The sequence below is a fragment of the Puntigrus tetrazona genome, chromosome 1 (assembly GCF_018831695.1).
Source record: "Puntigrus tetrazona isolate hp1 chromosome 1, ASM1883169v1, whole genome shotgun sequence".
NCBI lineage: Eukaryota > Metazoa > Chordata > Actinopteri > Cypriniformes > Cyprinidae > Puntigrus > Puntigrus tetrazona.
The window spans coordinates 26934948-26960735 of NC_056699.1; the positions used below are offsets into that span (position 1 = coordinate 26934948).

General features: G+C 40.7%; 3 protein-coding genes and 1 pseudogene across 6 annotated transcripts; all 4 read left to right on the forward strand.

Moving 5' to 3' along the window:
• Positions 1–1949: 1949 nt before the first annotated feature.
• On the forward strand, positions 1950–7251 carry LOC122346649 (myelin-associated glycoprotein-like). 4 transcript variants are annotated; one of them, XM_043241404.1, is made up of 9 exons: positions 1951–2223; positions 2369–2412; positions 2798–3139; positions 3214–3462; positions 3539–3802; positions 3873–3963; positions 5933–5972; positions 6052–6266; positions 6354–7248. In XM_043241404.1, exons 2-9 carry the CDS (start codon positions 2370–2372, stop codon positions 6412–6414), a joined length of 1305 nt encoding a protein of 434 aa, XP_043097339.1. In that variant the 5' UTR covers positions 1951–2223; position 2369; the 3' UTR covers positions 6415–7248. The 4 variants fall into 4 exon arrangements, with proteins under 4 accessions (XP_043097350.1, XP_043097339.1, XP_043097328.1 ...); XM_043241415.1 differs by lacking the exon at positions 2369–2412 and having other exon boundaries at positions 1950–2223; positions 3295–3462; positions 6354–7251; XM_043241393.1 differs by lacking the exon at positions 2369–2412.
• A 297-nt stretch (positions 7252–7548) lies between these two features.
• On the forward strand, positions 7549–11837 carry LOC122346661 (annotated as a pseudogene).
• Positions 11838–13141: 1304 nt separating this feature from the next.
• Positions 13142–16651, forward strand: LOC122349135 (B-cell receptor CD22-like). Its single transcript, XM_043245082.1, has 8 exons — positions 13142–13161; positions 13225–13565; positions 14727–14975; positions 15282–15545; positions 15624–15711; positions 15779–15821; positions 15917–15988; positions 16079–16651. The coding sequence occupies exons 1-8, from the start codon at positions 13142–13144 to the stop codon at positions 16181–16183; spliced, it is 1182 nt and encodes a 393-aa protein (XP_043101017.1). The 3' UTR covers positions 16184–16651.
• A 612-nt stretch (positions 16652–17263) lies between these two features.
• Positions 17264–25592, forward strand: LOC122346641 (B-cell receptor CD22-like). The gene is made up of 11 exons (XM_043241379.1): positions 17264–17502; positions 17793–17855; positions 18037–18378; positions 21124–21372; positions 21515–21862; positions 22173–22421; positions 23575–23838; positions 23917–23998; positions 24117–24162; positions 24289–24548; positions 24669–25592. Exons 2-11 carry the CDS (start codon positions 17801–17803, stop codon positions 24700–24702), a joined length of 1929 nt encoding a protein of 642 aa, XP_043097314.1. The 5' UTR covers positions 17264–17502; positions 17793–17800; the 3' UTR covers positions 24703–25592.
• The last annotated feature ends 196 nt before the right edge of the window (positions 25593–25788 follow it).

A 25788-nucleotide genomic window follows, 5' to 3' on the forward strand; every position in this document is an offset into this window, starting at 1 on the left:
GACATAAGTATTGACTGATGTGGTTATGGATGTGCATTCTTAATCTGTATATCAAATATTACACGTAAGATGTATTTGTGACTGTGTGCAGTGACTTGAAATACAGATATCATTTAAAGCAAGGAAAAGAGACGTGGGGTCATGTTTTTTGTGGACATCAACAGAGGAGAGAAGCATCTTTACACATCTTCACACAGGCGCCTCCATTTATTAAATAACAGAGTTGAACTCAAACTCTCGATAACAGAATTTCGCTCAACTCCTGTTAACTGAACAAAACGCTGAAGAATGGCGCATCACTAAACAAACAGAACTCGCGGGAAAAAGGCGACGAGGGAGACACCACCGTCGCCTAGCAACCTCTATGCAGGGAATCCCCAATGACGTCACACGGCGCTCCAGGAAGGGGGTTCCCGCTCAAGACACGCGTAACAGTCTGTCTTATCAGTTCGGTTTCGTTTCAGCTGGTTTTGATTAATTAGCTGTCGTAAAGACCTCATTAGCTGAAGCCATGCGGCGCGTTAAGTGATTCAGACTAAACTAAACAAAACGACAGCCTGTGTTTGGATACACCTCAAACGATGTAGACTATTAAATTGAAGCGAAACATTTCAAAACGCTGAATTGATTATGCTTTTGATACATCAGCTTATTTAGTTTTGCGACTATATTTAAACAATACAGCCTCACAGGCGGCGACTTTTTGACTCCCTGCTATACTTCACTGCGATGAAGTACTAAATCAATTTATTTTAGATATGAAACAGTTGAAACGCAACAGCAATCAATGAGTGATACTCTATTGCCATCTCTTGGTTATAACCATCTAAAGTCTATTTTTATCTAGTTCATTATTTTCACCAACAGAGGGTGAATATTCTTTGTTGTTTGCTTTTAATTTCATCTTCAAGCTAACTTCTTATCTGAAGATACATATAAATAAAACACTTCCAGACAATTAACACGTGTCCTTTATATTCTCAAACGACTGTCTATGATTTTGATAAAAGTCCTTCGCTAGCCCAAACCCTAAATTCATCATCAGTAGTATTTAATATCTGACGGTCTCTTTTACGTTGACAGTAAGCAACATCTCAGCAGACTGTCTGATTCCTATCAGTGATGGTCTCCTCAACACTGTGAGCAGTATCTACATGTCAGCTCATTCCACCCCGTCTCTCTTCATCTTCATGTGGTCTGTAGAGTCCTCCACAGCGTGTAGTAGCTGGTGTTCACCTGTAGATGTATCTTCAGGAGGGAGCTGTCCGGTGCTGATCTTCATCATCCGCTCTGATGGGTGCCGAAAGTTCTGCTGCTTGATAAAACCCAGCTTTATATAGTTTAACAAGCTGTGCCTTTCATCTCAGCGCGCTCGGCTCCATCTTGGAATTAGCTTATAAAGGCTGTTCGGAAAAACCTGTTAAATCCGGTTCTTAGCTAACAATGCCACTCAATGGCACGTTTCAGCTCAGTTCCTTGTCTTTAGATTATGAGCTTCCGTAAAGAGATCAACCCCATAAACAATCTCTGCAAAACTTGCTCGCACTCAGTTTCATTTGAATCTATTGTTATTAGCTTATTCAATGTATTTAGTCATTTTTCCTACTGTAAATATAGGCTTAATTTGTGATTGTATGCATGGTTCAGGCTGAGATCAAGCCCCTCAATACATTGTGTAAGATGTCTTTGCAAAATGTCTCCGGCATTGCGAAAGCGTTCTTACAATTAACCACATTCGCTCGTTTTTATTAGAATTGTGATGTAGGTATAAGTTTGGCAGTGATTTATCGTAATGTGCAATAGCTGAGTTATTTGTTGAATGAGTGTTGAAGACTGTTTTAGAGGAAGTCAGCACTGCTAAATATTGGACTTTTCTCATGGCTCTTACAACATCAGCATAACTGTAAAAAAAGAGGAAGGAAAGCTATTTTCTCCAGCGTCACGTGAATGTCACATTGACTTGAGTTTCCACTGCTTTTCAGTAAACTTTTAGGTAAAAGATTCTCTTCGGTTCAGAATTGGTGCAGATGTGAAGAGGTTTGACTCAGATATTCTGGTCGGTCTGTCTGAGACGTGCTCCAGCGTCCTGTGACTGAAGGAGGAGCGTCTCGCTCTCAGAAAGAGGAAGTCAGGAGAGAGGACGTCTGATAATAGTTAAACACTGCATGCAGTACATCAACGGTGATTGTTACATGACGCTCAAACCCTGCACATTCAAGTCAGGTAGGGGCAACTCTATTTTTTATGAAAGTACGTATTTTTGTAGAGTTAAGGTAAAAATAGATTATTAAATATGGCGAATTTTAAATGCAAAAACTAGCTTGCAGTACGTCAATGTGATTTCATCTGTCTTTCTGATGTCTTCCAGAATGTTCAGCCTTTTCTGTTTGGTTTTTCTGCTCATGATTTCTGGTGAGTCTCAAAATCTTATTTTCACACAAATGAAGAAACACATGAGTGTTGTTCAGTTCGTCTGTATTTCTGTGTTTAACGTCGGTTTGATGGGAACGTGTTTCTCACACTCTGTAGTTCTTCTGAAAAACCTTCAGTGCTGTACATTACACGAGAAACAGATCAGACACTTCCTGGAAATACTGACGCCGTTCTTGAGTTCATGTAAAGTTTTTATACTCTGGGCAGCATGTTAGGAAATGTAGGATATAGAGAGGATGAGGTTGATTGTAATTAAAACTAAAACAATATTTTAACAAAAGCTACAGAGTAGAAGATCTAAGACAGAGCGTGTACTTCTGTGTTTCATTTCATATCCTGTGTTTATCTGCTTTATATTTTCCAGTGAATTGCAGTCAGAGATGGGAGGTTCAGTACACAGATATGATGAAATGTGCTCTAAAGGGTTCAACAGTACATTTATCAGGCAGTTATAAACACCCAAATAATATCAAAGTGAAAGATGAATTCTGGATTGTAAACCCAGTTAAAGGTGCAGAACCAGTCAATCTGTTAAATCATCCAGATTACACAGGAAGAGTTCAGTTCTTCCGGACAGACGGCCTCTTCTTTCTCAATCTCAGTGATGTGAAACATGAAGATAAAGGAATATACTGCATCAGAATCCTGACAGATGTAGATAAAGATAAATATTTGTTTTATCGTGGGATTGAGCTCAAAGTGACAGGTACAGACTAATATTCCACAGATCATACTGTTCTTTCACACACAAGTAAATATATGTTTTGTTCATGACGTCAGATCTGAGAGTGGAGATTCCTGAAGAGGTCGTTGAGGGACAGTCACCTGTTTTAGTTTGTAAAAGCACCTGTAACCTCTCAGATAAAGCAGACTTTACCTGGTATAAAGACGGAGAGGAGTTATCAGAAGGGATGAACCTGAATCATCTGTCGCTGCGGTCGGTCAACAGTGAAGATACAGGAAACTACAGCTGTGCAGCGAGAGATCAGAAACATCTGCCTTCTGCTGCCCTCACTCTCAGTGTTAGATGTACGTCAAGATATCAGCAGCAGTCACTACAGACCCATCAGAAGATGCTCTGTCTGACATGTTTCTCTATTTCCAGATCCTCCTCGGAGCGTCCGGGTGTCCGTCAGTCCTTCTGCTGAAGTAGTGGAGGGAGATTCAGTGACTCTGATCTGCAGCAGTGACTCAAACCCTCCTGCTCTGAACTTCAGCTGGTTTAAGGAGAATCAAAGCTCAGCTGTTGGATCTGAACAGAGTTTGATCATCTCCAGCTTTAACTCCAGACTCAGTGGACTCTACTATTGTGAGGCTCAGAATCAACACGGCTCTCGGAGATCAGCGTCTGTGTCTTTAACATCTGCAGGTATTAATATGATCCTGTAGTTCTGCTGGTGTCACGAGCTTCATGTGAAATCATGTTTCTCTTCACTCAGGTGTTCAGAAAACCGCTCTGTACGCAGCTGCTGGAGTCGGGGCTGGGATCGTCTGCATCTGCATCATTACTGTAGTAATAAAAATCATCAGGTAAGTAAAACTGCTGTTATTTTTGCTGTGAAAAAAACTGAAAAACAACATGAAATGTCATAATGGTATTCTTTTTTCCATTAAAAATGCTATTGTTAATTTACTGGACTGAACCTCACCGACTTTGCTCATATAGGATTTAAAAATATATAAAATATAAAACCTTTTCTAAAAAAAAAACAAACAAAAAAGTGACTGGTGTGGGCTTGCTCATAGCCCCCCAGCTTAGCTGCCATATGTTGGAGCTTAACCCGGTGGATGAGAGGGTCCCTGCGACTTTAGGTTGGGGGGAGGACTCTCACTGTCATTTGTGCCTACGGGCCGAATGGCAGTGTAGAGTACCCGGCCTTCTTGGAGTCCTTGGGAGGGGTGCTGGAAAGTGCTCCAACCGGGAACTCTATTGTCCTGCTGGGGGACTTCAACGCTCACGTTGGTGATGCTAGCGACACCTGGAGGGGCGCGATTGGGAGGAACACCCCCCCCCGATCTAAACCAGAGTGGTGTACTGTTGTTGGAATTCTGTGCTAGTCACGGTCTGTCCATAACGAACACCATTTTCACGTGACATATACGTGGCAATACACGTGGCATCAGGACACCCTAGGGCGGAAGTCGATGATCGTGGTTGTATCATCTGATCTTCGGCCGCATGTCTTGGACACTCAGGTGAAGAGAGTGGCGGAGCTGTCAACTGATCACCACCTGGTGGTGAATTGGATCCGTTGGTGGGGGAGGAGGCCAGACAGACTTGGCAGGCCCAAACGTACCGCGAGGGTCTGTTGGGAATGTTTGGCAGAGACCCCTGTCAGGTAGATCTTCAACTCCAGCCTCCGGCAAAACTTTGACCTGATCCCGAGGGAGGCTGGAGACATTGAGTTGGAGTGGACTTTGTTCTCTACCTCTTTGGTCGAAGCAGCCGTCCATAGCTGTGGCCATAAAGTCTCCGGTGCATGTTGTGGTGGCAACCCCCGAACCCGATGGTGGACATCGGAAGTAAGGGATGCCGTCAAGCTGAAGAAGGAGTCCTATCGGGCCACAGGTACCGGTGGGCCAAGCGGACCGCTGCCCCGGTGGTTGTGCAGGCAAAAACTCGGGTCTGGGAGGAGTTCGGGAGGCCATGGAAAAGGACTATCGGACGGCCTCAAAGAGGTTCTGGTAAACCGTCCGACGCCTCAGAAAAGGGAAGCAGTGCCCTGCCAACACCGTATACAGTGCTGGTGGGAACCTGCTAACCTTGACTGGGCAAATTGTCGGGTAGTGGAAGGAATACTTTGAGGATCTCCTCAATCCCGCCAACGCGTCTTCCATTGAGGGAGCAGAGTCCGGGGACCCGGGGTGGGTCTCTACCATCACCCTGGCTGAGGTCACTGAGGTCACTGGCTCGGGCATCTGTTCCGGATGCCTCCTGGACGCCTCCCAATGGAGGTGTTCCGGGCATGTCCCACTGGAAGACCCCGGGGAAGACCTAAGACACGCTGGAGAGACTATGTCTCTCGGCTGGCCTGGGAGCGCCTCGGTGTTCCCACGGAAGAGCTGGAGGAAGTGTCTGGGGAGAGGGAAGTCTGGGCGTCCCTGCTTAGACTGTTGCCCCTGCGACCCAGCCCCGGATAAGCAGAAGAAGAAGAAGAAGTAGTTATGACTAGTTATGACAAACTAAAGCAAACACTAGTCACCAAACTAATAACCTTTAAATGGAATTAAATAAGACAAAGAAAATAAACCTGTTAATTCTCAGTAAGAACTATTTTATGAGAAATAACATCGAACTTGAGTGCTTTTTCATATATATATATATTGTTAAGCGCAAGTTAATTATTTTTTATTGGTTTTAATAAGTTATAAAATGTAGATTTTTTTTCATTGGATCAATGTGAAGCTTAATAGAAATGTCTGCCTGAAAATTGTTTCTACAGGTTCTGCGTAATCTTTGTTTTCTGTGACATGCATACTGTATGTTTCTTCTCTGCAGCAGGAAAACAGGAGACGTCCAAAGAGACGTTTCAAAACAGGCAAGTCCAGAACAGCATGTAATTGTAGTTCATGTAATAGTGATCACAGAGAGATCATCCGGAGTGTGTGTTCATTCAGGAAAACAACAGCACAGCCGAGACGGATGAGAAGAGCGTGAAACCTTCAGAAACAGCCGATCCGAAGGATGTAGTTTACTCCAGCGTCGCTCACAGCAGAGCCAGAAAACCCCCGAGAGCTGGAGATGAAGACGAGGTCCAGTACGCCAGCGTCCAGCTCCACAGAAACACAACCACAGAGACTGGACGTCAGAACAGAAACACTCCTTCTGCCGGGTGAGACACACTTCAAGCCAACAAACACATCTCCAGCTTTCTTTTTCTGCAGACATTGATGTGGTTCATCTTTGACTTGTTGAACAGATTAAACTCTGAAGCGGTGGATGATTCCTCCGTGATCTACAGCAGCGTCAATGTCGCATGAAGGACTGTATCCCGTGATCACAAACTGAACATGCTAAATGTGACATAACGTTCCACTAAATTAGCGATTCCGCTGAACAAACATGACTTTACTTTATACATCAGATAGGTCTACGTCTGGAGGGATATTGTTTGGTGAATGGTGGTTTGATCAATATCATTGATCCCGTACATAATTACCAGTGAAGCTCTTTAATCCACTGCTTCTCAATGAAGGGCCACCAGGGGCCCTCAGAGTCCTCCAGGCCTAATGTAAATATGAAAAATCCTTCATTAATGAGCTACGCCTCCTGGAAAAACGTCACGCAACCCCAGCATTTCATCAGCTGATAAAAGCAGCCGTTTGTTTACATTACATTTCGTTAACGGTTTAAATCCCAAAGCGTCTATGTTTTACTATATTCATTGATCACGAATGAATGAATTTATCAGGTTCGCAAATTTGTCACATAGAGTTAGCCTATGAAACATTACAGGACATATACATTCAGCTGAGTGTACTTCTGTTTATTTGATGAATTTTGAAAGAACAATCTTTTTTTCTGTCAAAAGGCAGCTCATGAACAAAACCCTCATATTAGCTATATTTTATTTCAGACACTCACTGCTGTCTGAAAGGGAACGAAAACTATTTTAAAAGTCTTTAAGCTGGTGTTTATCTGATTCATCATTTTTTACATCATTTGGTCATCATTTACTCCTCTTTTCATCACCCTTGACATAATAATATTATGGCTGAACAAAAATGTGGCTTAAACACTGATCACTGTAATGGTAACTTGATTTTCTTCTTCTGTGATTCTCTTTGTTAACATCTTTAATAATGCACAATATTCACTGAATAAATCTTTTAATTACCTTATAAACCTTCGTGTTCATTTTAACACTCTGTAGGGTGGACACATATTTTCAGTACTTTCTGTGATAAGTAAGTACAGGCAACTGTGAAACAAAGTTTAGGTAAAAATTATTTTTATTGCCTTTTAAATTCAACACGTTGTCCAACAGTCACACTGCTGTATCAGGAAGTCCTTCTTGCTTCATATGTTTCTTAATTTTCCGGATCATTCAATAGATGTATTTTGAATGGGTATTTCTTCAGAAACTGGGACACTTTAAAGTGTCTCAACGATCCACCCAGACGCTCCTGCAGTCATTGTGAGCGTCTTTACACAACTTCAGTGATAGTGGACTTTAAAGCGTGTTATTTGATCGGATCTGGAGACTGTTAAAGTTGTTTTGTTGAGTTGAGATGGCCTCACACACACCCAGGAAGAGGAAGACAAATATGCTAATTGTATATTCAAGTGTGAAAAAAAACTGCAGGCGTTTGGCTCTTTAAGCTGCTGATGTTTTTGTCATTCGGGCGTTGACACTGAGAGATTACCACTGCAGAACGGTAAGACCATTTTTACCAGCGTATTCAAGATTAAATGAAACCATTTTGTAGGTCTGCAAATGATATTTTTGTAAAAATGCGGTGATGAGTTGATTTTAACTCCAGAAGCTGATATTAACTCTAGATATGTGTTATATTGTGTGAAGCTCTTTAAGACCTGATCTGAGAAACATCCTCAAGCCTCTAAAATCATCACAGCCTTTATTTACTGGTCATCAAGATGATAGAGTTTGTTATGATCGTATGTAGACGATGCTCATAATGTCATAATTGTATGTTTTTGACTGCAGAACTCATTATGGTGACGTTCCTCATCATGTCTCTTCCTCTGATCTCGGTGATGATGACTGCGGGTGAGTCTTCAGATCAAGTCACTAAACACACACTTCACACACTTCTCTCTCTTCACACTAACTCTGACACAAGTGTTTTGTTGCAGCTGACAAATAGAAATGGATAAAACCAAAAGATCGTTTATGAGCATTGGTTCAAAACGCTTGAAACTTCACTCAGTTATCTAATTTCTCTGTTTCAGGGGGTGAAGGTCAGCAGCTTTGGACACTGAATCGCGGCCCTTCATATGTTTGTGCATTAAAGGGTTCAACAGTGAACTTATCTTGTGTTTTAAACTCTCCACATGATCATGAGCTCTCCACAGTCTTCTGGACCAAAACCGCTGTAGCTGATGGAGAAACATCAAACCTGTGTTTAGACCCAGAAAACAGAGGAAGAGTTCAGTGTTTCAGTGGAGATAAAGACACTCACTTTCTCACTTTGAGTAGTGTTAGAGAAGCTGATAAACACATCTACTACTGTAGACTCACTACAAACAGAGGAACATGGACGGGGTTTCCTGGAGCTCAGCTGGACGTCACAGGTAGAGCTGATGATCTCTCACGAATACACACACACACACACACTCACACACACATACACACACACACACACTCACACTCACACACACACACACACACACACACACACACACACACACACACACACACACAGACACACACACTCAAGCTTTTGCATCCTGTTTTTAAAGCCTGAAGAAAGGAAGCCATGAACGGCATTCATGAGTGAACAATAGCAAAATGATAAATAATGACTGATTTTTAATTTCTGAGTGAACCATGACTTTACTTGATGAATCAGAGAGTTGTTGTCGTCAGATCTGCAGGTGGAGACAGAGCAGACTGTGGAAGAGACAGATCCAGTCACTCTGAGATGTAAAAGCAGCTGCTCTCTGCCTCAAACATCATTCATCTGGTTCAGAAACACAGAGAGATTTACTACAGGAATCATCTCAGAGAATCAGCTTCATCTTCAGTCAGTCAGACGTCTTCATTTAGGAAACTATCAGTGTGCTGTTTCAGGATATGAACATCTGATCTCTCCACCTGTTAATCTTAAAGTACAATGTGAGTACAAACAGATTCATTACATTTGGGAAATATTCACACCTTTGTTTGTAAAGTTAGACGCCAGCTGAAATCTAAAAGAAAATAAAAGATTAATGTGTTTGAAAGTGTTATAATATTTCTCTTTTCTGTGTTTTGTGTTTCAGTGGATGATGGTCCGGAGGATTGGGGAGTGAATTACAGCCCTTCATATGTTTGTGCGTTAAAGGGATCAACAGTGAAACTGTCCTGTACTGTAAAATATCCTCAAGATCATCAGCTCAAAACAGTCCTCTGGACCAAACCTGCTGTAGGTGTTGTAGATCTCCCTGACCTGTGTTCAGACCCAAAAAAGAGAGGAAGAGTTGAGTGTGTCGGTGAAGATAAAGACACTTCCAGTATCACTTTGACGAGTTTAACAGAAGCTGATAAACACATCTACTACTGCAGATTCACTAGAAACACTGAGGGTGGAAGATGGACAGGGTTCCTGGAGCTCAGCTGGACGTCACAGGTAGTGGACCTTCAGAAATACACCACAGACACACATAATGTCTCCTTCAGGAGCTCGAACAGCACAGCACTGTAGTCATGGGTTCAGTTCCCAGGAAATACACACCGATGCAATGTTTAGTCACTTCTGATAATAGATTTCAATCTGATGAATCAGAGAGTTGTTGTCGTCAGATCTGCAGGTGGAGACAGAGCAGACTGTGAAAGAGAGAGATCCAGTCACTCTGAGATGTAAAAGCAGCTGCTCTCTGCCTCGAACATCATTCATCTGGTTCAGAAACACAGAGAGATTTACTACAGGAATCATCTCAGAGAATCAGCTTCATCTTCAGTCAGTCAGTCGTCTTCATTCAGGAAACTATCAGTGTGCTGTTTCAGGATATGAACGTCTGATCTCTCCACCTGTTTATCTTAATGTTGAATGTGAGTACAAACTGATGTATTAATATTATTGTCTTCTATTAAATTTAATAGTGTAATAATTGGACAAATTAATGTGAATCAGGAGTCTGTTTAGAGACTGTCTGTATAAATCATGGGTTGATAAATCAGTAAATGTGATAATGTTTAATTTATTGTGCACCAGTTCAGATGTAGATTTTCATCTTGGGATCACATCATTAAAATAAACTCTCTTGCTTTCTCTTCAGTAAGTAGTGATTATTGATAATGGAAAGTCATGGCATAAATAAAAAAATTATATTAATATTTTAAATATATTTAAACTAGATCCTCCTCGGAGCGTCCGGGTGTCCGTCAGTCCTTCTGCTGAAGTAGTGGAGGAGATTCAGTGACTCTGATCTGCAGCAGTGACTCAAACCCTCCTGCTCTGAACTTCAGCTGGTTTAAGGAGAATCAAAGCTCAGCTGTTGGATCTGAACAGAGTTTGATCATCTCCAGCTTTAACTCCAGACTCAGTGGACTCTACTATTGTGAGGCTCAGAATCAACATGGCTTTCTGAGATCAGCGTCTGTTTCTGTCTCTGTTAAAGGTACTTTGTATAAACAGACACTCTTTGAGTTTTATCTGTTTCTGGTGTGAAATGATCTTCATGAACATCTTGTTTCAGGGGTTCAGAGAGTTGTGCACATACTTACTGGGATAGTGGTGGGATGTGGAGCATTGATCTTCATCATCTTCATTATTGTGTTCATACGGTAAGTGAAGTTTTCTGGAAGTCATTCCTTTAAATACCTTTTAATAGTTTTCCACTATTTTTAGTAGGAAGAGGAGAGACGGTGGAAGAGAAGACGTGAATCAAAAGCAGGCGAGTGAGCAAACTCCATCCACAACTGCAATATTTGATGATATTGTTGCACTGAGGTATAAACGAAATGCTGATTCTGAAATCCTTCTCTACAGACGGCTGATGATACATACACTGCCCTGGATCCAGTGTCCAGAACATCTGCTGACATCTACAGCACCATCAGAGTCAGCGAACATCTCAAACACTCTTTACACATTTTGACATTCAGCAGACCCATACAAACACAGGCTGTTTTCTTCTTCTGTCTGTCACAGTCTGGTCACTCCAGATCTCCTGATGACACCTACACGGCTCTGGAGCTTCAGTCCAGATCTTCTGAGTACGAGACTCTGGCGGGAGCTTCAGCAGGTCCACATTAAACTCTCCTAAACTACTCTCCTAAATATCATATTCTGATTATATATATATAATCATTCATTATATATATAAAATCATTCTCAATAACTTGCTAAAACGTTTTTGAAGTAACTGTATGCTGTAAAACAGCTATTTACATTTGTTTTATTCATTTTTCAGATGTATGTTGTACATTTCACATGCTTTTATATTAATACAGTTAACTTGTGTACTTCTGGTATTTAAAGGAACATCACAGTAATGTAGTTCAGTGTCTCTTCACTGGATTATTCAATGACTCCATGGTTTCCAATCATGTAATTTCACAATACAGCTAAGCAGCATTTTCTTGTTAAACACAATATCTGTAACTGATTGTATTAAAGTGTCTATTTGATCTGATATCTGAATGGATTTTGTTCTACTGTATTTTACTGGAGTGACCTCATAATGCTTGTATTGTTTAAAATACCAACATCCGACGCAATAAACGTTTTTTCCTCTTGTTTAATTATTAGTTGTCTTTCTAGAAAACAGACCGGTTTATGATATTTATTAACTTTTGTGATGAGCGTTCTGACTACTCATCAGCGTCGCCATGGAAACAGACATGGAGCACCTGAGCGGTTTTCATTTTGGACCCAACCCATGTAATTTATTTATATTTTCAGTACTTTCTTTGGTAAGTACAGGCAACTGTAAAACAAAGTTCAGCCAAAAAAATTATGAGAATTATGACTAAAAAAACCAGCAAGTTGTGTAACACTTGCACTGCTGTAACAGGAAGTCAGATAAGCTTCATCCTTTTGACCACCATTTGAAAGTAAAGTTAATTAATTTGAGTATCAATCCCTATATTTTTTAATTTTTGGGATCATTTAATATGTGTTTTGAAGGACATGCTATTTTTTGCTGTCTTTCATCAGTCTGGTATAGCTTTAGTGTTTGTGGTGTTTGTCATAAACCAGACAAACAAACTTTTGCACAAGATTGCGATACACAAGCTTGTGTTGCATCACTCCTTTATGTGTTAAACACAGAATTTGACTCAGTAAGAGGAAGTGAAAATTAAAGTTGAAAAGTTATAAAGTGTCCATCCAGACGCTCCTGCAGTCATTGTGAGCGTCTTTACACAACTTCAGTGATAGTGGACTTTAAAGGGTGTTATTTGATCGGATCTGGAGACTGTTAAAGTTGTTTTGTTGAGTTGAGATGGCCTCACACACACCCAGGAAGAGGAAGACAAATATTTTAATTGCATATTAAAGTGTGAAAAAAACTGCAGGCGTTTGGCGCTTTAAGCTGCTGATGTTTTTGTCATTCGGGCGTTGACACTGAGAGATTACCACTGCAGAACGGTAAGACCATTTTTACCAGCGTATTCAAGATTAAATGAAACCATTTTGTAGGTCTGCAAATGATATTTTTGTAAAAATGCGGTGATGAGTTGATTTTAACTCCAGAAGCTGATATTAACTCTAGATATGTGTTATATTGTGTGAAGCTCTTTAAGACCTGATCTGAGAAACATCCTCAAGCCTCTAAAATCATCACAGCCTTTATTTACTGGTCATCAAGATGATAGAGTTTGTTATGATCGTATGTAGACGATGCTCATAATGTCATAATTGTATGTTTTTGACTGCAGAACTCATTATGGTGACGTTCCTCATCATGTCTCTTCCTCTGATCTCGGTGATGATGACTGCGGGTGAGTCTTCAGATCAAGTCACTAAACACACACTTCACACACTTCTCTCTCTTCACACTAGCTCTGACACAAGTGTTTCTTGCAGCTGACAAATAGAAATGGATAAAACCAAAAGATTGTTTATGAGCATTAGTTCAAAACGCTTGAAACTTCACTCAGTTATCTAATTTCTCTGTTTCAGGGGTGAAGGTCAGCAGCTTTGGACACTGAATCGCGGCCCTTCATATGTTTGTGCATTAAAGGGTTCAACAGTGAACTTATCTTGTGTTTTAAACTCTCCACATGATCATGAGCTCTCCACAGTCTTCTGGACCAAAACCGCTGTAGCTGATGGAGAAACATCAAACCTGTGTTTAGACCCAGAAAACAGAGGAAGAGTTCAGTGTTTCAGTGGAGATAAAGACACTCACTTTCTCACTTTGAGTAGTGTTAGAGAAGCTGATAAACACATCTACTACTGTAGACTCACTACAAACAGAGGAACATGGACGGGGTTTCCTGGAGCTCAGCTGGACGTCACAGGTAGAGCTGATGATCTCTCACGAATACACACACACACACACACACACACACACACACACACACACACACTAGATACACACACACACACACACACTCAAGCTTTTGCATCCTGTTTTTAAAGCCTGAAGAAAGGAAGCCATGAACGGCATTCATGAGTGAACAATAGCAAAATGATAAATAATGACAGATTTTTAATTTCTGAGTGAACCATGACTTTACTTGATGAATCAGAGAGTTGTTGTCGTCAGATCTGCAGGTGGAGACAGAGCAGACTGTGGAAGAGAGAGATCAGTCACTCTGAGATGTAAAAGCAGCTGCTCTCTGCCTCAAACATCATTCATCTGGTTCAGAAACACAGAGAGATTTACTACAGGAATCATCTCAGAGAATCAGCTTCATCTTCAGTCAGTCAGACGTCTTCATTTAGGAAACTATCAGTGTGCTGTTTCAGGATATGAACATCTGATCTCTCCACCTGTTAATCTTAAAGTACAATGTGAGTACAAACAGATTCATTACATTTGGGAAATATTCACACCTTTGTTTGTAAAAGTTAGACGCCAGCTGAAATCTAAAAGAAAATAAAAGATTAATGTGTTTGAAAGTGTTATAATATTTCTCTTTTCTGTGTTTTGTGTTTCAGTGGATGATGGTCCGGAGGATTGGGGAGTGAATTACAGCCCTTCATATGTTTGTGCGTTAAAGGGATCAACAGTGAAACTGTCCTGTACTGTAAAATATCCTCAAGATCATCAGCTCAAAACAGTCCTCTGGACCAAACCTGCTGTAGGTGTTGTAGATCTCCCTGACCTGTGTTCAGACCAAAAAGAGAGGAAGAGTTGAGTGTGTCGGTGAAGATAAAGACACTTCCAGTATCACTTTGACGAGTTTAACAGAAGCTGATAAACACATCTACTACTGCAGATTCACTAGAAACACTGAGGGTGGAAGATGGACAGGGTTCCTGGAGCTCAGCTGGACGTCACAGGTAGTGGACCTTCAGAAATACACCACAGACACACATAATGTCTCCTTCAGGAGCTCGAACAGCACAGCACTGTAGTCATGGGTTCAGTTCCCAGGAAATACACACCGATGCAATGTTTAGTCACTTCTGATAATAGATTTCAATCTGATGAATCAGAGAGTTGTTGTCGTCAGATCTGCAGGTGGAGACAGAGCAGACTGTGAAAGAGACAGATCCAGTCACTCTGAGATGTAAAAGCAGCTGCTCTCTGCCTCGAACATCATTCATCTGGTTCAGAAACACAGAGAGATTTACTACAGGAATCATCTCAGAGAATCAGCTTCATCTTCAGTCAGTCAGTCGTCTTCATTCAGGAAACTATCAGTGTGCTGTTTCAGGATATGAACATCTGATCTCTCCACCTGTTTATCTTAATGTTGAATGTGAGTACAAACTGATGTATTAATATTATTGTCTTCTATTAAATTTAATAGTGTAATAATTGGACAAATTAATGTGAATCAGGAGTCTGTTTAGAGACTGTCTGTATAAATCATGGGTTGATAAATCAGTAAATGTGATAATGTTTAATTTATTGTGCACCAGTTCAGATGTAGATTTTCATCTTGGGATCACATCATTAAAATAAACTCTCTTGCTTTCTCTTCAGTAAGTAGTGATTATTGATAATGGAAAGTCATGGCATAAATAAAAAAATTATATTAATATTTTAAATATATTTAATCTAGATCCTCTTCGGAGCGTCCGGGTGTCCGTCAGTCCTTCTGCTGAAGTAGTGGAGGGAGATTCAGTGACTCTGATCTGCAGCAGTGACTCAAACCCTCCTGCTCTGAACTTCAGCTGGTTTAAGGAGAATCAAAGCTCAGCTGTTGGATCTGAACAGAGTTTGATCATCTCCAGCTTTAACTCCAGTCACAGTGGACTCTACTATTGTGAGGCTCAGAATCAACATGGCTTTCTGAGATCAGCGTCTGTTTCTGTCTCTGTTAAAGGTACTTTGTATAAACAGACACTCTTTGAGTTTTATCTGTTTCTGGTGTGAAATGATCTTCATGAACATCTTGTTTCAGGGGTTCAGAGAGTTGTGCACATACTTACTGGGATAGTGGTGGGATGTGGAGCATTGATCTTCATCATCTTCATTATTGTGTTCATACGGTAAGTGAAGTTTTCTGGAAGTCATTCCTTTAAATACCTTTTAATACTTTTCCACTATTTTTAGTAGGAAGAGGAGAGACGGTGGAAGAGAAGACGTGAATCAAAAGCAGGCGAGTGAGCAAACTCCATCCACAACTGCAATATTTGATGATATTGTTGCACTGAGATATAAACAAAATGCTGTTTCTGAAATCCTTCTCTACAGACGGCTGATGATACATACACTGCCCTGGATCCAGTGACCAGAACATCTGCTGACATCTACAGCACCATCAGAGTCAGCAAACATCTCAAACACTCTTTACACATTTTGACATTCAGCAGACCCATACAAACACAGGCTGTTTTCTTCTTCTGTCTGTCACAGTCTGGTCACTCCAGATCTCCTGATGACACCTACACGGCTCTGGAGCTTCAGTCCAGATCTTCTGAGTACGAGACTCTGGCGGGAGCTTCAGCAGGTCCACATTAAACTCTCCTAAACTACTCTCCTAAATATCATATTCTGATGATTCATTATATATATAAAATCATTCTCAATAACTTGCTAAAACGTTTTTGAAGTAACTGTATGCTGTAAAACAACTATTTACATTTGTTTTATTCATTTTTCAGATGTATGTTGTACATTTCACATGCTTTTATATTAATACAGTTAACTTGTGTACTTCTGGTATTTAAAGGAACATCACAGTAATGTAGTTCAGTGTCTCTTCACTGGATTATTCAATGACTCCATGGTTTCCAATCATGTAATTTCACAATACAGCTAAGCAGCATTTTCTTGTTAAACACAATATCTGTAACTGATTGTATTAAAGTGTCTATTTGATCTGATATCTGAATGGATTTTGTTCTACTGTATTTTACTGGAGTGACCTCATAATGCTTGTATTGTTTAAAATACCAACATCCGACGCAATAAACGTTTTTTCCTCTTGTTTAATTATTAGTTGTCTTTCTAGAAAACAGACCGGTTTATGATATTTATTAACTTTTGTGATGAGCGTTCTGACTACTCATCAGCGCGCCATGGAAACAGACATGGAGCACCTGAGCGGTTTTCATTTTGGACCCAACCCATGTAATTTATTTATATTTTCAGTACTTTCTTTGGTAAGTACAGGCAACTGTAAAACAAAGTTCAGCCAAAAAAATTATGAGAATTATGACTAAAAAAACCAGCAAGTTGTGTAACACTTGCACTGCTGTAACAGGAAGTCAGATAAGCTTCATCCTTTTGACCACCATTTGAAAGTAAAGTTAATTAATTTGAGTATCAATCCCTATATTTTTAATTTTTGGGATCATTTAATATGTGTTTTGAAGGACATGCTATTTTTTGCTGTCTTTCATCAGTCTGGTATAGCTTTAGTGTTTGTGGTGTTTGTCATAAACCAGACAAACAAACTTTTGCACAAGATTGCGATACACAAGCTTGTGTTGCATCACTCCTTTATGCGTTAAACACAGAATTTGACTCAGTAAGAGGAAGTGAAAATTAAAGTTGAAAAGTTATAAAGTGTCCATCCAGACGCTCCTGCAGTCATTGTGAGCGTCTTTACACAACTTCAGTGATAGTGGACTTTAAAGGGTGTTATTTGATCGGATCTGGAGACTGTTAAAGTTGTTTTGTTGAGTTGAGATGGCCTCACACACACCCAGGAAGAGGAAGACAAATATCCTAAGTGCATATTAAAGTGTGAAAAAAACTGCAGGCGTTTGGCTCTTTAAGCTGCTGATGTTTTTGTCATTCGGGCGTTGACACTGAGAGATTACCACTGCAGAACGGTAAGACCATTTTTACCAGCGTATTCAAGATTAAATGAAATCATGTTGTAGGTCTGCAAATGATATTTTTGTAAAAATGCGGTGATGAGTTGATTTTAACTCCAGAAGCTGATATTAACTCTAGATATGTGTTATATTGTGTGAAGCTCTTTAAGACCTGATCTGAGAAACATCCTCAAGCCTCTAAAATCATCACAGCCTTTATTTACTGGTCATCAAGATGATAGAGTTTGTTATGATCGTATGTAGACGATGCTCATAATGTCATAATTGTATGTTTTTGACTGCAGAACTCATTATGGTGACGTTCCTCATCATGTCTCTTCCTCTGATCTCGGTGATGATGACTGCGGGTGAGTCTTCAGATCAAGTCACTAAACACACACTTCACACACTTCTCTCTCTTCACACTAGCTCTGACACAAGTGTTTCTTGCAGCTGACAAATAGAAATGGATAAAACCAAAAGATTGTTTATGAGCATTAGTTCAAAACGCTTGAAACTTCACTCAGTTATCTAATTTCTCTGTTTCAGGGGGTGAAGGTCAGCAGCTTTGGACACTGAATCGCGGCCCTTCATATGTTTGTGCATTAAAGGGTTCAACAGTGAACTTATCTTGTGTTTTAAACTCTCCACATGATCATGAGCTCTCCACAGTCTTCTGGACCAAAACCGCTGTAGCTGATGGAGAAACATCAAACCTGTGTTTAGACCCAGAAAACAGAGGAAGAGTTCAGTGTTTCAGTGGAGATAAAGACACTCACTTTCTCACTTTGAGTAGTGTTAGAGAAGCTGATAAACACATCTACTACTGTAGACTCACTACAAACAGAGGAACATGGACGGGGTTTCCTGGAGCTCAGCTGGACGTCACAGGTAGAGCTGATGATCTCTCACGAATACACACACACACACACACACACACACACACACACACACACACATACACACACACACACACACACACACACACACACACACACACACACACACACACACACACAGACACACACACACACACAGACACACACACACATAGACACACACACACAGACACACACACACATCATGTGTTTCCATGATGACTCTCCATAGGTGTAATGTTTTTATACTGTACAGACTGTATGTGTTATTGTTCTACACCTAAACTAACACCATACAGGAAACTACCGACATTTTTAGATGTTCAAAAAATGTAATCCTGTATGTTTTATTTCCTCATGGGGACCTAAAAATGTCCCCACAAGGTCAAGGTCTTATCTTTATATGGACATTTGATCCCCACAATGTGATAAAAAAACAGGTGCACACACACACACTTCATGTTCTTTTGTAAAAAAAGGCCTTTAATGGCCTTAAAGGTCTTTAATCTTTTACTAAAGCACAAAGAAACATACATACAGGCAGACAGAACAAAACCACACGTAAAAACGACGTCGATCGGGCAAACTGACCAAAAACAAACTTGATTTAAATACACAAATTAAATTACTAAATTAATGAGACGCCTGAAGACAATGATACAATTAAAAGAGGAACAGAAAGTAGGGCACACAGAGCACACGGGACACTCAAAACAACAACAAAGTCCTACTATATGACATTACCCCTCCCGGAAGGTGTGTCCTCGGACCTAAAGTAACATAAAAAAACCCCTAAAAACTTAGATCGGGGATAACGGAATTCAGAGTCCAGAGAGGAACACATGGAGGGAGAAGGCAGGGAATACACAGGAGGAACTCGGAGCAGGACGAGATCCGTGGGATTCAGAGCACAGCCCAGAAGAACTACGATGAAGCTGAAGGAGGGAGGAGCCATGGAGGAGGAATGACAGTCGACTCCATCGGTCACAGAGCAGGTGGTGGAGGAGCCAGAGATGGAGGCGAAGAACAGAAGAGCCAGGGTGACACAGAGGAGCTGGAGGGCCTAGCCGACGCCGAAGGCACTGGTGACCGATGTGGAGACGGGGGACGAGAAGGATGCGGCAGAGCCGGAGCGACAGAGGACTGAGGTGGAGCTGAGGGGATGGAGGAACCTGACAGAGCTGGAATGATAGAGGGACGAGGTGAAGCCGGAGGAGAGGAATCCCGAGGCGACGGATGGTCGATGAGAGACCAAGGCGGAACCAGAGGGACGATGGAGCCTTGCAGAGCTGGTGGACTGATGGGCCACGGTGGAGAGGACATTTACATTTACATTTAGTCATTTAGCAGACGCTTTTATCCAAAGTGACGAGAGAAGGGAACTAGGAGCCAAGGGGAAGCCAAGGTGTAGTCCAGGACTTAGAGGTTCGGCGATGGTGACCGGCAGCCCTTGGGGAACAGACTCTGGAGGGCGCCCTTAAGGCTGGGACTCAGGACGGCTGGACTGGACCAGGAACTCAGGACACAGGGGTGGTGCCAGGTCTAACTCCAGATCCAAGTCATCCAGCTCTTCATGTAGATCCAGCAGCCCCAGATGTATAATCACCTCATCCTCAGCCGGCGTCGCTGTCCTCAAGCTAAACGATCACTGACGAATCACAACACCAGCACCCACTCGATGTAAGCGGCGACGCTCTCTCCCTCGAGGGCCGTTCCCGGCCAGCTTCGCTCGTGTGGAGGTGTTGAGTCCACGAAAGTCCCTGACTTTATGCTAACGCAGCTTTCAAACCGATTGTGTGGTATGCTTTTAAAACTGAAATATTTATAATTTTTGTTTCTCTTTATCACAGATTGCAAAACATTTCTTGTAATAATATCATGTTATCTAAAGATTTCCCTAATTTTATCGTCTTTCTTGCTGCAGTAACGTTTAAATATTTAAAGTTCTGTTCTCGTGCAGTGAGGGAAAAAGCTAAAGTTTAGGGCAGCTGTTTCGTAGCGCCTGATTGGTCGGGAGAGACTTACCATTTTTTTGTTTCCCCCTGTACACTGCACAAACTCTGCATGACAAATGACAAAGTTGAAATTCAGCCTCAAATCGGACGAAAATCGCACACTGTATGCCCAGCCAACCCTCTGTAGTGTGGACACATATAGACACCTGGAAGTGTTAATTAATTATTATGAACCAGTGGTTCTCAACTCCAGTCCTCGAGGCTCACCGCTCTGCAAATTTTGTATTTGTCCCTTATTTAACGCACCTGAGTCAGATCATCAGCATGTTAGGAGAGAGATCCATGCAGTGCTGGCTCTGAGTACATCATTCGGGTACTTTGTTAAGGAGTTAAAGACTTAAAGTTAATGAGATAATTAAGTGACTAATTAAATGATGATGAACACCTGATGTTATTGAGAATCAGATAACTGTGGTCAGTGTTTGCTCTAGTTGGGCTCTTGGGTCTTTTCGTAAAGTTTAAAGTTTTTTGCTTTTAAGCAATTGCAATATTGTTTGATATCGAAGATTTGTGCAATACTGAATCAAGCTTTGAAATAGCACATTGTTGATTGCACCTCTGATGCTTTTGCACCCTCTTTTGAAAGGTAACATATACATATAAACAATAATTGACATTTGTTAACGTGTAAAAAAAGGGGGACATGAACAGCTTTAACAGCAGAGTGATCAATAATAATAGATTTTTATATTTCTGAGTGAACCATGACTTTACTTGATGAATCAGAGAGTTGTTGTCGTCAGATCTGCAGGTGGAGACAGAGCAGACTGTGAAAGAGACAGATCCAGTCACTCTGAGATGTAAAAGCAGCTGCTCTCTGCCTCGAACATCATTCATCTGGTTCAGAAACACAGAGAGATTTACTACAGGAATCATCTCAGAGAATCAGCTTCATCTTCAGTCAGTCAGACGTGATGATTCAGGAAACTATCAGTGTGCTGTTTCAGGATATGAACATCTGATCTCTCCACCTGTTTATCTTAAAGTACAATGTGAGTACAAACAGATTCATTACATTTGTGAAATATTCACACCTTTATAATATTAATGTATCTTTTGAACTGAGTTTGTAAAGTTAGACATCAGTGTTTGAAAGCGTTATAATATTTCTCTTTTCTGTGTTTTGTGTTTCAGGGGATGATGGTCTGGAGGATTGGGGAGTGAATTACAGCCCTTCATATGTTTGTGCGTTAAAGGGATCAACAGTGAAACTGTCCTGTACTGTAAAATATCCTCAAGATCATCAGCTCAAAACAGTCCTCTGGACCAAACCTGCTGTAGGTGTTGTAGATCTCCCTGACCTGTGTTCAGACCCAAAAAAGAGAGGAAGAGTTGAGTGTGTCCGTGAAGATAAAGACACTTCCAGTATCACTTTGACGAGTTTAACAGAAGCTGATAAACACATCTACTACTGCAGATTCACTACAAACACTGAGGGTGGAAGATGGACAGGGGTTCCTGGAGCTCAGCTGGACGTCACAGGTAGTGTTACACTTTTAAAGATTCAATGTCCATTCTTAAGGCAACACATTTATTTCTGTTAAACAGTATGAAAAAAGACAGGTTAAAGAAGGAGCTCTTTCCTTTGCTTGTACACCGGAGCTCGAACAGCACAGCGCTACAGTCCTGAACAAAGTCATGGGTTCAATTCCCAGGAAATACATGCACCATTGTTTAGTCATTTCTGATAATAGCAAAGTCATAATGTAAATGCTTTTTTCTTTACTAGTTCCATCCTCGTAAAAGTTTTAAATGATTTCAATCTGATGATTTAGAGAGTTGTTGTCGTCAGATCTGCAGGTGGAGACAGAGCAGACTGTGAAAGAGACAGATCCAGTCACTCTGAGATGTAAAAGCAGCTGCTCTCTGCCTCAAACATCATTCATCTGGTTCAGAAACACAGAGAGATTTACTACAGGAATCATCTCAGAGAATCAGCTTCAGCTTCAGTCAGTCAGTCGTCTTCATTCAGGAAGCTATCAGTGTGCTGTTTCAGGATATGAACTTCTGATCTCTCCACCTGTTTATCTTAATGTTGAATGTGAGTACAAACCGATTCATTAGATTAGTGAAATATTTAACTCATTATTAAGACTAAATCACTTTCAGTATTTGTTTTAGGGTGTGTGATATGTTTGTTTAAGTCTCAGGATTTTTAAAAAACAATGTAATAACTACATAGCAAAATCCCTGTGAAATGAACACAGCTGGGTGTCTATATGTGTCCACACTACAGAGTGTGTAGTAACGGTGTTAAAGTTAATGAGGTAATTAAGAGATTCATTGAGTGATGATTGTCCGTTATCGAAGTCACCTTATTTTAACAAGAATCACAAAAGAAAACCCTTTATCAATAAACCAGACTAAAGAAAATTTAACTTGGAGATTTACAAAACTTGTTTATCAAAAACTTCAGTCTATAAGATCCTAAAATGTATTCCAAAAAAATAATTTACAAGGGTTTACCCTTTATCAATAGGTTGTTGTAATCAATAAAGAAAATTTAACTTGGAGATTAGACTTTAAATGAACGCTTGTGTTAGAATACAAGCACCTCCAGCTATGACTTCTGCTCTTTGTTTGTCTGGTTGTTATAGAGAAGACAAACACTGCGTTTCATTAGTTATATGGCATCCTGAAATCAGCCCGACTAAACTAAACAGAGTTAAACACCATCCATGTGCTATTGAGAAAAACGACAGTATTTTTTTCAGCCAGTTAAGCTCTTTAAACAATAAAACAACATCTGGTTCTCTGTAATTCTCAATGATAGCAGGTTTTCATCGCTAATGCACAATCATCATTTAATTATCTCAATAACTTTAAGTCTTTAATTCTTTAAAAGTCCTCAGCGCTTGGATGCTGTACTTATACCCAACACTGTTCAGGATCACTAGAATGTTAGACAGGTGTGTTTGATGAAGGTTAGAGTCAAACTCTGCAGGACACCGGCCCTCCAGAAGTTATATATATATAATATTAATCAGGAGTCTGTGTTTAGAGACTCTCTTTATGACTCACAGGCTGATAAATCAATATGATACTGCTTTATTCATTGTGCACCAGTTCAGATGTAGATTTTCATCTTCGGATCTCATCACTAGCAATAAAGTGTCTTGATTTCTATTCAAATACACTTCAGTAATTGTTCATAATGATGATGGAAAGCCATATTAAAATGTTATTTAAACTAGATCCTCCTCGGAGCGTCCGGGTGTCCGTCAGTCCTTCTGCTGAAGTAGTGGAGGGAGATTCAGTGACTCTGATCTGCAGCAGTGACTCAAACCCTCCTGCTCTGAACTTCAGCTGGTTTAAGGAGAATCAAAGCTCAGCTGTTGGATCTGAACAGAGTTTGATCATCTCCAGCTTTAACTCCAGACTCAGTGGACTCTACTATTGTGAGGCTCAGAATCAACATGGCTTTCTGAGATCAGCGTCTGTTTCTGTCTCTGTTAAAGGTACTTTGTATAAACAGACACTCTTTGAGTTTTATCTGTTTCTGGTGTGAAATGATCATCATGAACATCTTGTTTCAGGGGTTCAGAGAGTTGTGCACATACTTACTGGGATAGTGGTGGGATGTGGAGCATTGATCTTCATCATCATTGTGTTTATCATGTAAGCTCCTGCATTTCAGAAGTTGACACAAATGCAGAATTTGTTAAATGCATTTCTAAATATTAAATGTCACTTGCAAAATATTACTGTTCAGTTCTTTCAACTTTTTTTTTGCCAGGAAAACGAGGAGAAATGGTGGTTCTAGAGTTGGTACACAAAATCAGGCAAGTTTGAAACATACCTGATACCTGAGATGTGTGTATATGTGTGTGTGTGTGTGTGCATATAACACACACACACACACACACAGTCAACACATGAGATCATGCTCTGATCATGCGACTTGACAGGAGGACGGCGGTGTGGGCAGATCAGCAAAAACGTCTCCGACCAACGATGATCAAGTGTGTTCTCTAGAATCAGCCAATCAGAGGGATGATCTTTATGCCAACATTAAAGCCAAGAAACCCAAACACCGTGGGAGAGAACAAACAGAAAAAGACTCAAGAGATGCGGAAGAGATTCAGTATGCCAGTGTCCATCATTTCAAGAACAAAGACATGAAGACCAAAGAAACCATCGAGATGCAACATCTGCCTGACGCCAGCAGGTGAGAAACGGTTCATCTGAACCCCAAAGAAACATACACGCTGCTTGTTCTGTGTTGTCGAAATGGTGAATTGTCACCTTATGATAGCACATTGATATATTCGTGTTCTCCTCTCCCCAGATCTGAGGACGTGATCTACAGCTCAGTCAAATGAAGAGCATGGGCTTGATCTGGGAGATCTGGATTTGAGTCAAGTCCAGGTCATGTTCCAGCTCCCTCTGCGCTTGACTTCACCCGTATACACATGTATGGGACCGCTCTGCTGTTTGGACAGTAATGGCTTTCAGATTAAAATCACCCACACTGCCTTCACTCTCACTCACGCCTGTAATAGTCAAAGACCTTTTAGCGTTCAGTTTGTGCAGTCAATGTAGAACAAATGCTTTCTTCTGTGTGTTCATACTGTGCGATTTTTATTGCTAAATACATACATTTTTACATTGTCAAAGTCTTCATTACGACATCGTTGTTTGGAAGAAATACAGTTTTCCATTTAGTGGGATAAATGCAATGAGAAAACGTGTCAATCCGAATGAATCTGAGCTTTATTTTTACCTTTTTAGTCTGAAAAGTCTCTTCAGAGAGAAACAACTATGTACAGCTGGCAATGTGTGACATGGGGATGTGCCATTTTTGAGGAGGTTGCATACTGCGTTCGTCCAATTAATAACATTACAAATATGCCAATGAGATTATTAACCCATAAAAATTGTACAGAGTGAAACAGCAGCTTACGAATACGCATAATTAATCATTGGCCCTGGGTGTATTATTGTCACCAAGCCAGCAGAGGGAGCTCTTACCTCCAGATGATCTGTGTTCACTCCCTCTGCTGCTACTTCCTGTTGTGGGACGATAAATACTGTAGCAGGCCCCTCACCTGCTGGTTGCATTGTTCTATTGTTTGTCAATGATTGTTGGTTGTTGTTTCTAGTTTTCCTTGTGTCTCCCGAGTCTTAGATTCTTTAGTTTTGACCCTGCCTGTCTTTTGATACTGTGATTGTTTGCTGCCTGACCCGACCTCTGCCTGTTTTTTTGGGTTCTGTTGTCGCCTTGCCTCTTATACTCCTGTTTGCTGTGATTCGACGTCTACCTCGTTTGACCATGCCTTTGTTCAATAAAAGCCAGCGAATGGATCCGCGCGCCTCAGACCCCTCAATCATGACAATTATAAGAAGTGTCAAGCATGTTGTGAATTTTTTTTTTTTCTTGTTACAAATTAGACTTATTTGCATAGAGA